Source organism: Camelus ferus, chromosome 21 (assembly GCF_009834535.1).
Source record: "Camelus ferus isolate YT-003-E chromosome 21, BCGSAC_Cfer_1.0, whole genome shotgun sequence".
In the NCBI taxonomy this organism is placed as follows: Eukaryota; Metazoa; Chordata; class Mammalia; order Artiodactyla; family Camelidae; genus Camelus; species Camelus ferus.
Genome location: NC_045716.1, coordinates 23,586,298 through 23,603,043, shown reverse-complemented (window position 1 = coordinate 23,603,043; position 16,746 = coordinate 23,586,298). Strand labels below are relative to the sequence as shown.

At 49.3% G+C, this 16,746-nt stretch overlaps 1 protein-coding gene across 2 annotated transcripts; it reads right to left on the bottom strand.

Moving 5' to 3' along the window:
• Positions 1-3: 3 nt before the first annotated feature.
• LOC116658738 lies at positions 4-14,906 on the bottom strand. 2 transcript variants are annotated; one of them, XM_032464252.1, is made up of 5 exons: positions 14,796-14,906; positions 9,975-11,626; positions 5,865-5,985; positions 2,342-2,449; positions 4-1,365 (listed from the first exon to the last, which is right to left on the bottom strand). In XM_032464252.1, the coding sequence occupies exons 2-5, from the start codon at positions 10,214-10,216 to the stop codon at positions 1,144-1,146; spliced, it is 693 nt and encodes a 230-aa protein (XP_032320143.1). In that variant the 5' UTR covers positions 10,217-11,626; positions 14,796-14,906; the 3' UTR covers positions 4-1,143. The 2 variants fall into 2 exon arrangements, with proteins under 2 accessions (XP_032320143.1, XP_032320144.1); XM_032464253.1 differs by having other exon boundaries at positions 14,670-14,806.
• Positions 14,907-16,746: the final 1,840 nt, after the last annotated feature.

Sequence of the window (16,746 nt, the reverse complement as noted above, 5' to 3'; positions counted from 1 at the left end):
CATGGGAAGGCTTGATTCATCCACACTCAGCCCGGCCCAGCCTCACCTTCCTGCTTGTCCCTCTCACCTGCTGTCTAATTAGCAGGCCCCTCCTTCCACATTCAGTGCCCTCTCCCCACCTCCTCTCTCCCTGGGTCTGTCTCCGCATGATCGGGAGGCTCCCTCCCACCGTGCTGGGCTCGGCACTGGTGGGGTTCCTGGTGCCGTTTTTTCAGCCCTGTGTGACGGCAGTCGTGGGTCACCTTTCTTTTAGCACAAACATTCACGAGCTTACCCATCTATGGAGGCTTATCCTTTTCAAAGCGGTCGCTTTGGGAGGCTATACGTGTTTTTCTGATGATGTCATTCCTTAGAACATTCTTGAAATTCTTGTTGTGGAAATTGCCTTTCATACCAAGTTTACAAGATAGGCAAGAAATCCAGTCTTATTTCTGTATAGTTAGGCCTCATTTTTGATCAAAACAAAGAAAGTTAATACCTCTCCCCGCGACCCCCATCCTATGGGTAGGTAGCATTTTACATCTGGTGGCAGAAGAGGCTTAAGATAATTATGTCTAACCCTTCATTGTGAAGACGGGGAACTCCACGGGTCAACTGACCAGCAGATATTTCTGGAGAGCTTGCTGCCTTTCAGACACAGTGCTGGGGCCTGAGGAGTCAGTGTTGAGCAGGGTGGCAGTAGCAGTCACGTCTCAAGGAGTTCACAGCCTGGCAGTCCCGGGAGGAAGCGCCCAGGCGGGCAACGGTAACGGTAATCACTGTTCGATTCGATTTCATTTTCCTTACCATCTCGCTCTGTGGGAGCCTCACGACTGCCCTGTGAGGTGGTACGGCTAAGCCCCTCTTATAAAGAAGGATGCTGAGAATCCTCAGGGAAGTGGCCGTTCCATGAAGAAGGGACAGGGCTGCACGAGAGCCCCTCAGCTTCGGGCCATGGACCCCTCTCTCACAGCCTGCTGCCACGTGTTCTTTTCTCCACGATTTTCGGCACTTTCCAGACATCACATTTGTCCTCCGTGGATGAAGAACAACCATCTTTGAAGATGCTAAGGAGAAAGCCTGCATAGCTCTGAGGTCAGGTCCCAAGCTCCTAAGCCACATTGGCAGGAAGCACACTGGGTGGGGAAAGGTGTCTCCCAGTCCTCACGGACAGGTCACGGAGCACACAGGAAAGGCAAGGACAGGCTGGGCAGGTGCAGGAAGGGCCTTGGTTGCGGTGTCTGGCGTAGCGAGGGCAGCCTGTAGCCGTGGCAGGAGTCCCAGGACCGGACCAAGAGCAGGGCTGACGTGCAGACTGCAGGAGGGGCCTCTGCAGGCTTTGTGGCTGGAGAGGTGTGTCTGCACGGGGAGGGGCTGGTTCTGGTCCTGGAGTGGGGAGAGGGAGCAGAAGTTGCTATGGTTAGAAGAGGCCAGGATGAGAGGGGGAAGTTAGGGAACAAGAAGGGGCCCAACAGATTAGACCTCCCCACTGTGAGTGTGCTGAAGGGGCTCAGAACTTCCAGAAAGATTTGGGATCTAGGGGAAAGTAATTTAGGGAAGTGATATGCCAGGTGCTTAATCTGTGAGGCAACCATGAGGTAGGTTCTCATTACATCCAATTTCCAGATGAAGACACTGAGGTACTGAGAGGTCAAGTAAACTACGCAAGGTCACATACCTAGAAAGTGACACGCTGACTTTGAACTTAGGTCCGCCTGCCTCCAAAGTCTATGTCCCCTGAGCCCGTGGGTGGGGTGCTGTGAAGAGTATCGGGTGAAGGGAGGTTGGCTGGAGTGGGTGGGTGGGGCTGGGGACGTGAGGAGGTGGGAGAGTTGGGACCAACAGTCTTTAATTGAGGTCATAAATTTGTTAGTTTGGAAATTTTTGAGGAGTTGTTACTAATGTTACAAATGAATGACTTTACTGAGTACTCGCATCTCACGGGTGTGCAGGAGGCAGGGGGAGGCCAGGGACCCTATCAGAAGTTGGAGCAGACTCTTATCCTCTGCTCACTCTGCCTTGGAGTAAACAGAAAAATCTCAAAGAAACAAACTCACTTTTTTAAAAAAATGTTTTAAATTTTTAAAACATTTTTTAATTCAGTAATAGTCATTTTACAATGTTGTGTCAAATTCCAGTGTAGGGCACAATTTTTCAGTTATACATGAACATACACACATTCACTGTCACGTTGTTTTTGCTGTGAGCTACCACAAGATCTTGTATATATTTCCCTGTGCTGTACAGTATAATCTTGTTTATCTATTCTACATTTTGAAATCCCAGTCTGTCCCTTCCCACCCCTGCCCCCTTGGCAACCCCAAGTTTGTATTCTGTGTCTGTGAGTCTGAAACAAACTCACTTTTGGACTTTGATTTCTTCTTACACGTTTACTCAGAAATTCACTGCTGCCTCCACCTGACTGATTCCTCCAAGTATCTGACAGCCGGTACTCGCCACACATAGTGGGCTGCAAATGGAGAATAGGGGTTTACTTTCCAGGAAACCAGTCTAATTGGGAAACAGGCCACGCACACCCAAAATAATTACTTAATAATGGAAGACAAAATTTTACATGTTAAATAAGAGAGCTTGCTAACCAGACACCTTCACCTCCACCCAGGAGCACAGAAAGGTGATAAGGGACAGGGGCCGGGCAGTGGGGAGTGATTAGACAGTGGCCGTTCAAGTCTCCCTCCAAAAAAGCAGAAGATGGGAAAATTCCATAATCCCGGGCTTCACCCTTAGAAAAGAGCAAAAACAAGTCTAGAGGCAGAGGGCACAGCTCAGTGGTGGAGCATATGCCAGCATGCACGAGGTCCTGGGCTCGATCCCTAGCGCCTCCAACAAAAATAAATCATAATAAAAATAAATAAATAAACAAACCTAATTACCTCCCCCTTCCAAAACAAAACAAAACAAAACAAAACGAAAGTCTAAAAACCAGAGAGCTGTTGCCTAAAATTGCTTGAAGTTACTTGGGTGTTGAGAGAATTGACCTGTCCATTCACAGCCCACACATCCTGACTGAGGGACAGGGTGACGGGTATGGTTCTTAGAGGGAAAAAAGAACAGTGGACAGTTCTGGGCCTCCTTGTCCTCTGTCTTCCCCAACTAGAGCCTCTTCGCCTAAAACCACCCTACCTGGGCCCTGCTCAGAGCAGCAGGGAAGCACCCAGATGCCCAAGTTCAGTCCCAGAAATAGCAGGAAGAACTAGGCAGATACCAGAGACGTCCCTCCTGACACACTTTCCAGTGACTTAGTACCTGTTAGACATCCTCAGCCTAACCCCTGACCTGACAGGTTTTGTTGGCCCCGCTGTTTCTCGGAGTCCCGATTCAGGCAGGGAGCATGTGGCTAACACCATCACTGGCATCTTTGGTTTGATCAGGAAAGCTGGAAGATGCTGCTTGAAAGGGAATCTGAATGTCCGATCTAGGTGTCCAACCCACAGGTAGCGTTCCTAGAACAAGCAAACTGGAAAGGTTCTAACCCCCTTCTCATTTGGAAAAAGAAGAAATATCGTGGGAGGAGAGGGAGTTCTTCCTTTTCCTGTTTCACCAGTGCTCAGAACTCTACAAAGTCCCAGTGGTATCAAAGAGTTTGTTGACTTAGATGTAAAGATAGCAGGCATTTCCCACCACGCGCTCATTCCTATCATAAACATTGGCCAAAATTATGGACCTGTCAGTTCCCACACAACCCAAGGTCGTGCTGCCCTCTTGCTGTCCTGTAAGGCTTCTTCCTGTCTTGAATGCATTCCTCTCCATCTCCTCCATGCAGATGGCTTCCATCCATTCAGAGCAACTCAAACACCACTGATTCTCCCAACCTGATGAGGTCTCCCTTAAACATACAGCTTGCCCTCAGTAATCTTTTGTTGGTGCATCTTTTACAGAATTTATTTTCCTCCACTGTCATTCTCATTGCTTGTCCATTTGCTTAGTCATCCTTTCTTGATTTTTCCCCTCTTTGAGGACAAGGCTGGTTTGTAGGTAAGTGAGTGATGACTTGATACGGAAGCCATGTCCATTCTTCGGGAGAACACGGCTTTTGCCAGAAACCATGAAGGCTGAGTGTTGTGACCCCCACACCATGCCTGGCCCCGTATTCCGTCTCACTGGAGCTACCTTCATTCCTGTGCTCTTGGGGTTGGAGCGGGATCTCAGCATCCAAGGCTGGGGGATCCCAGGAGCAAATTGGGGAAAGCGCCACTGCAGGTCTGTTCAGGATGGACTAGCTCTGGGCTGGTCTCCCTACAAACCCCACAAACCTGTCTGTCCTGTGGTCTCCTCTAGGGTTGTCAGCTTTTAGCTATTTCCTCCTTCATCGATCAAAGCACCCATCCCTCCCAGTGAGTCAGGATTGAAAGGTGATGACAGGGTGTTCTGAGCACACTGAGTGACAAAGGAACACGGAGGGTGTGCAAAGGTGAAAGCCAGTAAGTGAGGAGTTACTCTGGGGGCTTGGAATACTGTCCTTATTTACTGAGAAGAGGGTGAGATGCAGCGGCTGTGGGCTGCTGGGGTCATTCTGGGGGCCACTGGTTACAAATGAAAGTGCACACATTCATTGTCTTCAGACCCCTTGAAGTTAGGAAGTCAAGAAGGCGCACAGACGTGGCTTTTATCCTCAGGGGTAGAAAGAGACCAGCACAGCTCCCCACGTCCCTGGCTCCAGGGCTCTGAAAAGTCCCGTAACCCCTCTGAGCCTCAGTTCCCTTCTCTATAGAATAGTGATAAGCTCTCCTTCTGCCAGGGGCTCATGATCAGGGTAAAAATCGCAGCGGGTGTGAACGGGCGTGGTAAACTAAGGAACACCACGGCGTGGTAAACTGAGGAACACCACGGCGTGGTAAACTGAGGAACACCACGGCGTGGTTAGGGTGTTACTGCTGTTGTTTACATATACTACGAAGTCCTTTTAAATATAGAGAAGAGGAATGTATGTACAGAAAAACTATTGTTCAAATGAATCCCTCATTCTACCCTTTAAGAAGCACCAACCTATGAATAACAAATAACACACGTGCCTTGGACAATCCAAAAAGGGAAATTCGAAGGAAACAGCGGGTGAATATTCACTAATAAAGGTTGTCTGTTTTCCCATGCAGGGGTTTACCCCACACTTCCCTCAGTTACCTCTGTGTTACTTTACACACCATTAACTATGTTAAAACAAATGTACATGTAGGCAACATGAAAAGCCATTATTTGCAGATCAATGCAAAGTGAAACTAAAGGTATCAATGAAATGGAAAGAAATAATACTCCACTTACATAATCTTTGTGGTCCGAAACGCTAGACACAGCCTTGCGGTGAGCCTGCCTCTGCTTACCTCCAGGTCGGGCTGCTGTGGGGTCCTCTGGGGCGGGGACTGAGTGTCTGGCTGTCAGATCCTCCCCGCTGCGTGGTGAGAATCTGCTTTCACTCCCAGATTCCTAAACTGAAGGCTTCCGGTGTTTGGTGGCCTTTGCGGTTACTGGAGGGTTCCGTGAATCACATGTCTACCAACCACTGCTGCCCCGGGAACACGTGTCTGGCCCGTGCACGTGCTATCGTTGTCATTATGCTGGTGAAACTGCAGCAGGGGCCAGGACAGAGGTCATCTTTCTCCATGCATGCCAGCGTGGGCCTGACTGCTGGGTCTGGGGGAGCTGGGCACGGGCAAAGCCTGGGAGGCTGGATGGTGGCAGTGGCCAGCTCCAGGGAGCAGTCACGGAAGTCCAGATCCACCAGCTAAACCTACACTCAGGACTGAGGGGTAGTTTGGTGCCCTGGGTGCCCTGACCACGGGCATTGGAAGACACTGCTGAGGGGGTGGTGATAGGTCCAGCAGGGCCAGGAAGAGACCCTGAGAGTGCAGAGCGGTCAGTTCACTTACCCAGGAGGGGCTGAAGCTCCGCTTCGGCCCAGCGACTCTTGACCGTGCTCTGTGCGCCAGCCCCCGCGCAAGGTGACTTCCCACAGACGCCCTGAGAGGCTCTTCATATTCACTGGAGGGACTTGAGTTTCAAAGAGATAAAATGACACGTCCAAAGTCACACAGACAGTTTTGGGTGGAGATAGGACTGGAGCTACTTTTTTTTTAGCATTTTAATTTTTTATTGGAGTACAGTTGATTTACAGTATTGTGTCAACTTCTGGTGTACAGCATAATGTGACAGTCACATGTACACATGTACATATTTGTTTTCATACTCTTTTTCACCATAGGTCACTATAAGATATTCAATACAGTTATCTTCACTATACAGTAGAAACTTGTTTATCTATTTTATATATAGTAGTTTGTATCTGCAAAACTCAGACTCCCAATTTATCCCTCCCCTCCCCCTTTCCCCTCGGTAACCATAAGTTTGTTTCTATGTCTGTGAGTCTGTTTCTGTTTTGTAAATAAGTTCATTTGTGTCTTTTCTTTAGATTCCACATGTAAGTAATATCATATGGTATTTTTCTTTCCCTTTCTGGCCCAGAATAACCTAGGTCTCCTACTTGGTAAACTCATTGTTTTACTGTTTTTTTGTGGGAGAATGGTGGTGGTTAGAGGGTTGTTTTGTTTTGTTGCATGATTTCAGCTTCTGCCTTTGCTATCACCAGCCAAGAACCTGGGGCCCTCCTCGCTTCTGAATATCTCTCCTAACCTGTCCTTGGGCAAGCATAACTTCTTTCTTTTATTTTCTTTTTTTTTTTTTTTTGGTTAAAATGGAAACTGAGGGCTTCACAGGTCCACCAGTCCCGGGATATAGCCTGGCCCTACCGCTTATGAGCTCAGTGATTTAGCGCACATCCCTTAACTTCTCTGAGTCGTAGTCTCTTCTCTAAAAATGGAGCTTATGTAATGCCTCTTCCTTCATGGACGACATGTAGATTAAATAAAAGAATGGGTCTTCATGGTTTTCCTGGTGTCTGGTAAACGCAGACTCTGAATAGGTAATAGATGTCTGATATCATTTTATGAAGGCGTCAATACTGATAATAACAGAACCCAGTCTGCTCTGGATTGTGCTCAGAATCCTTACTCAAGAGGGCTCGGTGTGATTAAACAGAAAAACCAAAAGCCCCTGTGGTGTGAAAGAGGTCTGTAATAATTTCTAGACTTTAACTCAGTTGAGTAATGACTGCATGTGTGTGTATGCTCATCTGTAGAAGATACAGCTCCTGAAGTTCCAACATGGATCTCTCTATTCACTACCAAATACAACCAGGAGTAGTTGGAATTACAGTTGCTGAAAGGTCTGAACTTCGAGCAACTGCAAATGGAAAGCCAAAAAATTCTCTGCAATTTCTATAAAATCTTGTGGAATGAGGACGTGAACATTTGGAGGGATGTTGCTGGAGAAGAGGTTCAGGGACACAGAACCAGGACTGCACGAGAAGGAAACCCAGAGAGGACCACGCCTGGGTGGTTCGTCCATTCCTCAGCGAGGAGGGGTTCCACTTAACCTCAGGAGCACTCCGTAAATTGCTTTGTCATTTGTTATGAATGCAATTTTCCTTAATACTTTTATCAAAGTTCAAATCTTTCACACAGTAATGTAGGTTCCATCATTTCGGAAACTTTTTGCTGTCCATGCCTAAGATCTAAGTTAAAAGCAGCCCTTGCTAAGTCTGGAGTCCTGTGCAGTGGGGGGGCCCCCCCGCCCCCACCACCGGCTGCTGTCTTCTAGATCCGGTGCCCAGACCTGGAGCACTAGGTGTGCAGCCTGCGTCCTGCCCAGGGCTTGTCTCTCTCTGGATGTGCCTCATGTTTCGCGAGCACTCCTCCTAAAATGCAGCTTCTTCTTGGCTTGGTTCTCTTTGATTCAGCTGCTGCTACGTGTGTAAGACCCATCACAGAGCCTGCAAGGTGGGAGGTGTCCTATCTGGGGAAGGGCCCAATCTGCTCCATCATGAAGGGGTGTGTTTTTCTTTTCTTTCTTATATGAGAAAGGCCGTGCTGTTACCTACTTATGGCACTAACCATCCTATGTTTTTTTTTATGAGCATAATAACTGTCCCTACAGGTGGTAAAGAGGATATAGGCTGATGATTACAGGCTAGCTCACCACTCCCGGGGAGGCTGTGGAGATGGAGTGCTATGTTGGAAGCAGGCTCATGCCTTCTTCACGTGGTTTGTGTATTAGTCAGGGTTCTCCATTGAAACAGACCCAATGGAGAGAGTTTAGTTTAAAGAAATGGCTCACACAGTTGTGGAGACTGGCAAGTCTGAAATTCACAGGGCAGGCCAGCAGGCTGGAAAGTCAGACAAGAGATGATATTGTAGTCTTGAGGCCAAAGGGAGTCTGGCGGGAGAACTTCCTTTCTCTGGGACCTCAGTCTTTTCCTCTTATGGCCTTCAACTGATTAGATGAGACCCACCCACCCACATTATGGCAAATAATCTGCTTTACTCAGACTAAACTGATTTAAATGTCAATCACATCTAAAAAATGCCTTTACAGCAACATCCAAACTGATGTTTGAACAACACTGGGCTCCACGGCCTAGCTAAGTTGGCAAATTATCCATTCACACTCAGAATACTCTTATTTTCCCAGTCCTAGCTTTTCATACTCAAGGTTTCTCCCACTTCCCTGACCTATTTCTTAGTAAACCTATTTCTTAGTAAACCTTTTTTTACTAAGCGCCTTTTATCTTGGTCTGGACTTTTATTCTTTGTCTTTTTCCCTAAGAATTCTACCCCAGATTTCTTTTATTTTAATAAAGATATATATATATCTATATAAGATATCTATATCTATATCTATATATAATATAGATATTTCTTATTAAAAATCTTATAGGTACGTGAAAGAAAATTTAGAAAATTGAGGTACCAAAAGAAAGAATAAACCTGTAATACCACCACCAGAAACAATCATTCGATTGTGTATCCTTTCAGTCATTTTTCTATGTGTGAACAATGATGATAATCGCTAACACATATAACTTACTATGTTCCAGTTATTAACTCATTCCATTCTCCCAGCATCAGTGAGTAGGTACCAATATTATTTCTATGACAAATGAGTCAAACAAAGCACAGGGCAGTTAAGTGATTTGCCCAAGGTCACACAGCCTGTAAAGGGCAGTTTCAGATGGGAGACTCAAATGCTCTGATCCTGGAGTCCGGGCTTTTAATCACTTCATTGTAGTGTCCCTGTATGCATATATTTTTCTATAATATGGGAATTATTCTATATACAGTATACTGTTTATTTTTACGCTGCTTTTCACAGTTAACATTTTTAAAGTCATTAAATAATCTTCAGCTCTCCTACATCATATTTAGTGGTTGGAAAGAATATTCCAGTGGATGGAGGTGCTATCACTTAATCATTCCCCTCTTTAGCTTTTATGTTGCCTCTTTTTATTTTACTTTTGTAAAACACACATATTTTTAAACATATTACTTTGTACTATTTATGCATTTTTCTTAATAAATATCTAGAAACAAAATTGTGGAGTTAAGAACATCAGTAGCGTTAAGGCCCTTACACTCCCCAGACCAAACTGTCTCTCAAAAGGTGGTTCAATTTACACGCTCGTGAGTGTTCAGTTCCTACAACAACCAGCCCCCCTTATCTATTATTTTAAAAAGTTCCCACCTTAATTGATGGTGTCTCAGTGCTAGGATTTGAGTTCCTTTTGTTTTCTGTGGGGCAAACATTTTATTGGCCATTTGTATTTTATGTACAAATTTTTGGTTCAGTTTGTCTTTTTAAAAAAATCGGGGGGATAATTTTGTTTGTTTGTTTATTTATTTAACGGAGGCGCTGGGGATTGAACCCGGGACCTTATGCATGTTAAGCACGTGCTCTACCCCTGAGCTGTACCCTCCCCTGTGTCCATTTTTTTAGAGGTGGAACATACAATCTTCAAACCAAAGTCTTTTGTTTTGAAAATTATTTCTAAATGCTTTTTCCTCTGTCTTTGGGTGATGGTGTCCTTTTTGTTTTCTGTCATCTCTATAGACCCTGGAGCTTGGTAGTTTTTCTGTAAACTCACTCACCTTTTTTGAAGGTGTGAGCCAGGTACCCAGCAGCTACAGTGGGCTCTGGGCAGAGACTGGTGCGGATTCATCTGGAGGACAAATTGTTCAGGGTGTGAGGAAGAGGAGGGTGTGGGGCTGCCACCAGCTGCCCGAAGCCCCGTGGCCCAGCCGCTGGCCTGGCGGAGGCTCTCCGGCCCGGAGCCCAGGTGCCTGCCTCTGAGGCCAGCTTCTCCAGGTCCTGCCAGCCCTCTGGGCCTCATGCATTCATCTGAAAAGCAGGGGTGGTGATGGCTCTTTCACTGGGGCGGAGTGAGGATCAAATATGAAAACGCTGAGCAGATGCATATGAATTACAACAAAGGCCAAGTTGTTATTTTGAGCTATGACTGTGGTTCTGGTTCTTTGGGGGACCAGTTGGATGGTTTGGAGTAAGCAGGTCCAAATTTTTCATATTTAGAGAACATTTGACATTTTGGGTGGGATATGCCAATGAGCGCCCCACCCCCGGCTCCCGGAGTCTCAGCGTCCTCACCTGCATGTAAAGATAGTAATAGTACCACCCTCCCTGGGCTGCGCCAGGATTAAGTGGGTTCCTCTACGTAAAGCCCTGAGATTAGCTGTTGGCACCTAGTAAGAGTTTTACATAGATTAACTCATTACATCATCACATAATCCAGTGAGTTAAATGCCACTTTACCCACGCTTTACAGGGGAGGAGGAAACTGAGACCAGATGGGTGAAGTGGCCTGTCCAAGGTGACACAGCTATTAAGTGGCTAAGCTAGGATATACATCCAGGCAGTCTGTCTTGAGAGCCTGCATTTCTAACCATGGTACTATACTGTCACTACTTATACCGAGATGGGGAAAAAGGTGGGTAAGGAAGGAGAAAAGCCCGGCCTTTCCCTCCTAGAACTTAAAATGACAGTCAGGCTTTGGTTATGCTTCTCAGTCCCGCCTTGCTCAGCTTCCTCAGCCACACCTCCTCCAGGAAGTCTTCTCAGATGACCCCCACCCATATGATCACTCCTATTTTCTCCATGTGCCTTGAACTTAGGAACCTAGTTTTCTGCATGGTGCTTTGTAATGCTTTGAAAATTGTTATTCAACTCAATGGGCATTTATTACATGCCTAGAACACAGGGCTAGAACCCTGGGGTATGCAGACATGGATAAAATAGTTCTTCCCTGCCAGGCATTTATAGCCTTAATCAAATCAAAGGGACATAATCAAAGACATTGGTCATATGAAATACCAGTGAAAGGGAAATTGAGATCAGTCTTGTAAAAGAAACATGAACAGCATCTTACAGAAGTGTAGGGAAAATATTGGTTAATTCAGACTGGGGGCGGTGGCTCTGAGAGAGCTTCACAGATCACGCATTGGCACTGGGTCTCACAGGTTGGCTGAGACTGTAAGAGGCAGTGTGGTGGGAGAGCGATCAGAGGAGAGAGCAGGAGCGGAGACCCAGCCTGTAAAGTGTGTCCCGCAGGGTGGGACGGCACTGTCAGCGTAGCCTGCGGTGGCCATCGTTCGTAGGAGCAGGAACCCTTTGTCCTTAAGACTTGTCCATGTGTTTGCATCTCATTCGAGTTGTCAGTGGAGGCCCTGCTTCTGTGCTGCTGTCCCGGACGTCCCCAGGCGGACATGTTGCTCAGAGCGCCTTTCTTCTGCAGGGGACAAATTGAGAGAGGTTGGTTTGTCTTCTGGTCAAGGGCTTGACTGCCTTGCTCCCATCTCCCTGGCCTGGCGAGGGCGTACTTCTGGGCCGAAGTGAGAGCAGGGCTGGGGCCCTGCATCGGTTGAATTCTACTCAGCACCTGAACTTTTTGATGGGAACCTAGAGAAGCTGTTCCCATCCCCTGATCCCAGGAAAGCACTCAGCCATGTTGCTTTGGGTGGTTCTGAGGTCTGAGGTCTAGCTTCATGTGACAGATGCCAGGCACTTGGGGTTAAGGTGACAAATCTAAATACTAGGCTGCCTCTGAATAAGCAGGGAACAATAATTTTCCATCTTCCATACACCCATCTACCCACCCAACAAACATGTGGTTTAACCCCTTCTCTGTGTCAGGCAGTAAACTTGGCGCTGGGGACCCAAAGATGAAAAAAAACAGCTCTTGCCCTCAAGCTCAGAGTCTAGTGACACGTGATCACACAATTACAATACTGAGTACTTTGATCAAGGAAGCATAGGAAAGGGGGCCCCAACACAGCGTGGGGGGTAGGGAGCTGACAATTGTGAATAGCATCTCAGCGGACAGAAGGGAGGTGGGAGAGGAAGCACAGACGGAAGGTACAGGAGAAGGCGAGGGCACGGGCTGTGCAGGGACCCTTTAGCCGGGGCGGAGAGACAGGGAGTGGCTGGAAAAGGCAGGCAGATCCAAGTCATGAAGGTTTTGTACATTTGGGTGCTACCCTTAGGGGCCTGATGGGTTCTGAGCATAGAAATGCCTTGTTTAGCTCCACATTTTATAAAAAACACCAACTGCAGCGAGGAGATGCGGTGGTGGGGGCAGGAATGGAAGCTGCGAGGCCAGTTCGGAGCCTGTTGCATCTGCTCAGGAAAGAGAAGTTGAGGACCTGTCTGGGCAGGTGGGGAAGATCTGAGAGGTACTGAGGGGTCGAGTGGGCAGGACATGGCTATCTGGTGCTTGTGGCTGGGGAGGGACAGGGAGGGGTCAACGGTGACTTCCAATGGTCTGACTCTGGCCACCACTGGGTCGCTGGTGATGCTTTTCACCGATACAGAAAACAGGCAGAGGTAGATGGGCGCCAGGCCCGGGGCGGACAGAGGAGCTCAGTATGGAGACGGGGCACTGGGGCTGAAGGGATGGAGGTCCTAAGGCAGAAGTTTGAAAATCTTCAGGATATAAGTTCTGGGTTGAACAAACTAAGAATATTAGGTTTGAGGAGAGTGAATGAAGCAGGTGAAGAAGAACATGTTGAAGTGGGCTGGAGACGAGACAGTCCTACAGGCAGAGGGCACGAGCGTGGTCAGAGATGCAGGAAGGTGGGGACTGGAGAGGGCTGGGAGGTGGCAATATGGGAGCAGGGCCACCCAGAGATGGCAGATTTTGAAGGACAAGAGAAGGAGTCAATACAGTGCGCCGAGGCGTGAGTGGGAGGCCGTGACGGGGGAGAGCGCGAAGACAGCTTTTTCAATCAGTTTGGCTGGGAAGGGAGAGGCCAGAGGAGGAAGCATTGGTTCCCAGCGGGAAGGCCTTGGTCTCCCTCACGTGGAGGGGAGGGAGTCAGCTGGGAGAAAGGCTGAAGGGTGGGGAGGCGGGTACAGCTCAAGTGGTAGAGCGCTCGCATGCTTAGCATGCATGAGGTCCTGGGTTCAGTCCCTATTCATTAAAAAAAATAAGTAAATAAATAAACCTAATCACCACTCCCCCCTCCCTGGAAAGAAACAAAGGCTGAACGGAGAGATCCCGTGTCCCAGGCTCAGTGGGCTCCCAGAGGGGCCTCCGCAGGGAACTCCAGGCCCTGTAGGTAGAGCAGCCGCTGGCCTGAAAGGCTGCCCTGCCAGGCCCCTCTGCTGCCACCCAGACCTCAGCCCCTCCAGCTCCACCAAGGACTGCGTGAGACCTCTGTTCTGCAAACGGAGCCCCAGCTGGCGGGAGAGCGGACTCGGGACCTGGCCCACACCTCCTCTCGCCTCCGCGGCTTCAGCCTGAACCCGCCAGCGGGAAGCTTCCCTTGCGCCTCTGCTGCCAGCAGCTGCAGTTGTGGGCTAGGGCGGATCGTGGGACGTGCCTGGCACAGGGGTAACCCCGCTGAAGCCTGGGGCCTCGGCGCTGAGCCAGGTGGAGGGCGCGGCTTGTCCAGCAAAGGCCCGTGGGCAGGCTGCCACCTAGTGTTGAGCTGGGCCTATAGCAGGCAGGCCTCTTCCGCACCCACCCTGGTGGAGGACGGGCAAGAAAGGGGGAAACCAGAAAACTGGCGAGGAAGCCAGGCTTCAGGGAGGGGCTCACCACCCTGAACCCGAGGGGGAATGTATTTCAGGTGGAGACGAACAGCGAAGTCAGCCTTGGGCCGGAGACCAATACAACCAACAGCCCAGAGTTGCAAGGCCCTGCACCTACGTTGTCTCTCATTTGATTCTCTGTGCTGGTTTTTACCGTTTTCCTGGATTTACGGACGTGGCTTACCCCTGGACAGCTGAAAAGTCTTGTCCACGTCAGTCATCTGTGAAATGGCGGAGCTGGGATTTGGAAAGGGGTTTTCAGATTTGGAGAGCTGCGGGGAGGAGGGGAGGGGCCTGAGTTTCATTTTAGGAGCAGTAGGAACAGTCTAGGCAGATGGAAGCATGAAGCATGCAGGGTCTGGGCAAAACTGTACCTGGCTGACCTGCGGTAGAGAGTGAGGCGGGGAGGTGAGAGGCCCCACCTCTGCCCAGATGTGTGCAAGTGGCTGCTGGGCCTGAGGTAGACGAGGCCCAGGGAGTCCCACGCAGGAGCCAGGACAGGGGTCAGCACTGGATGTCAGGGGCTTGCGGAGGAGGAACCTAAGGGCTGACTGACAAGTGGTCAGTGACAGGCCCAGTGAGCATTTGGCCTGGTCACTGGCCCCTGGAACGGAGGACCTGAGATCAGAGAAATGCAGCAGCGAAAAGATGGGGCCCTGAGAGCAGGCAGCACCAAGGGAGTCTGGGCAGAGCCTTTCCTGGTAAGATTACAGGGGAAGAGAAAAATCCAGCTAGCTCACCTGCTGGCAGGTACCATCTAGGAAGGGAGACCAAGGGGCCCTGGGGATGCTGGTTGGGGCGGGTGGGTAGGACTGCCTTCAGTTCAGAGCCTGCAGGTGAGAAGCAGCAAAATGTTTTCTTCTCACCTGCCTGGACCACGTCGGGAAGGTGTGGGGGCAGCACACAAGTAGCAGATCCCTGGTGAGAGTCAGAAGAAGGCCAAGCCCTGGGCTGCACATGCCAGCCCAGCCCTTCTGCACTGTCACCTGGCACAGGATAGGCTGAGCCGGGAAAACTTCCCACTGCTGCCGCTCCCTGCGTGCTCGCTTTTGCTTTGCATTCCTCTTGGTTTCCCAAGTAAAGTTGCCTTTGAAAACAAAAATACACACCCCTCATTTTTCTCTAAACAAGAAGACAGGATCATTTGTTCCCACGCTGGGCGGGGTAACTAAAGGGACAGGACAGCTCTAGGGGCCCAGGCCTTAGGGTTGGAGCTGGAAGGGCGGTGAGCTGAGGCCGGGAGAAGGGCAGCTCGGGAGGATGGGAGGCAGTCTGCTGACGACACTACTGCCCTGACAGCACCCCTTCGAGGCCTCTGAGTCCTGCTCCCTCGATCCCCCAAGGCCCCCACCAGCCCCTCTCCTGTCCACACACACACTCAGTACCTCCTTGCTTTCCTATTCACGACTAATGGCTAATTAGGTGTGTTGCAAATTGGAGACTATTGGTGATCTATCAGTATATACTAATCAGTGACTATGTTCCTGAAATCTTCACTACTCCCACTCAGATTGTCTTAAAATTTTCTTTTTAATAAAAATCTAGTTATACAAGTAAGGCAGGCCCATTACAGGAAGGTGGGGCGAGGATAATGAGGACAGTACCGATCAGACTGTCTTTTCAACTAATTAAAAATAAACAGCCTTGTCTCATCTCTGATGACTAGTGAGCCCTTCCCACCTCTCCTCCCAGCCACTGAAGGGTCCTGGTGCTGCGATGCCTTCTATGCAGCGCAATTAATGAATTCTATGCAATTAACATCTGTGGGATGGCTGATTGCTGGCTGGGGCCCAGGGAGCTCCGGGTTTCCTACAGACACTAGAAACTACGAAGTGTGCTGGAGGTGGCTGGTCTGTGGCACGCTGGCTCGGGAGCTGGCTGGGTTGCAGGTAGACTTGTTTTTCCCAGGTTAACTGGTGGCTTCCTGCTGTGACGACAAGCTCAGTCTCGCAGGAGAGGGGTCTGGATGGTGCTTCTGGATCACCTGAGTGTGAGTTGATCCTGGAAGGAGTTGTCCCTGGACAATCAGATGTTGAGTACCGACTGTGTGCCGGGCACTGTGAGGACCACTGGCGATACAATAATGAAAGCTGTTGGAGAGAGAATCCACAGACTAACTGGAATGCAGCCTGATAAATGTGGTCCTAGAGTTAGAACAAAACATGGGGGGCGCGGAGGGGGTTGGCCCTGAGGTGGGGTCAGCCCAGGGAGCTTCACAGAAGAGGCAGCCTGAGAATTGGGCCTTTAAGGGTGAGTGAAGTGTAGCAGGCTGGGATCACTGGGGCCAGGTAGAGGGAAGAGATGCTCTTCTAGACAAAATGAAGACTGAACAGTGACCTGGTGATATGATGGCTTTATTTTTTTTAATTTTTATTTATTTATTAGTGGAGGTACTGGGTATTGAACCCAGGACCTTGTGCATGCTAAGCGCTCACTCTACCACTGAGCTGTACCTTCCCCCTATGATGGCTTTAAGCGTGTTCCAGGAACACCGAGAGGACCTTCCGGGGCTTACGTTTCACATCTGAGCTGCACAGTTAAAGGGAGCGGCTGCTGCTTCGGGGACCCGGTGTGAGCGCCTTCTCCCTTGCTCCTCCATGCTTTCCCGTCGTTTATCTGTCAGGGCACAGCCATGTCTGCTTGTGCGGTCCAGGCCCAATTCCAATGCCTCCTTCCCTGAAGCCTCTGGGGTTGTCTAGACAGATGTGGCCTCCACATCTGGATTCTCAGCTCATGCTGTCCTCACTACTGCTGTGGCCCCTTACACCCTTGTTCTCACTGTCTTAGGGTCTGTTTTCTCCACTAGACTCCGTGCTT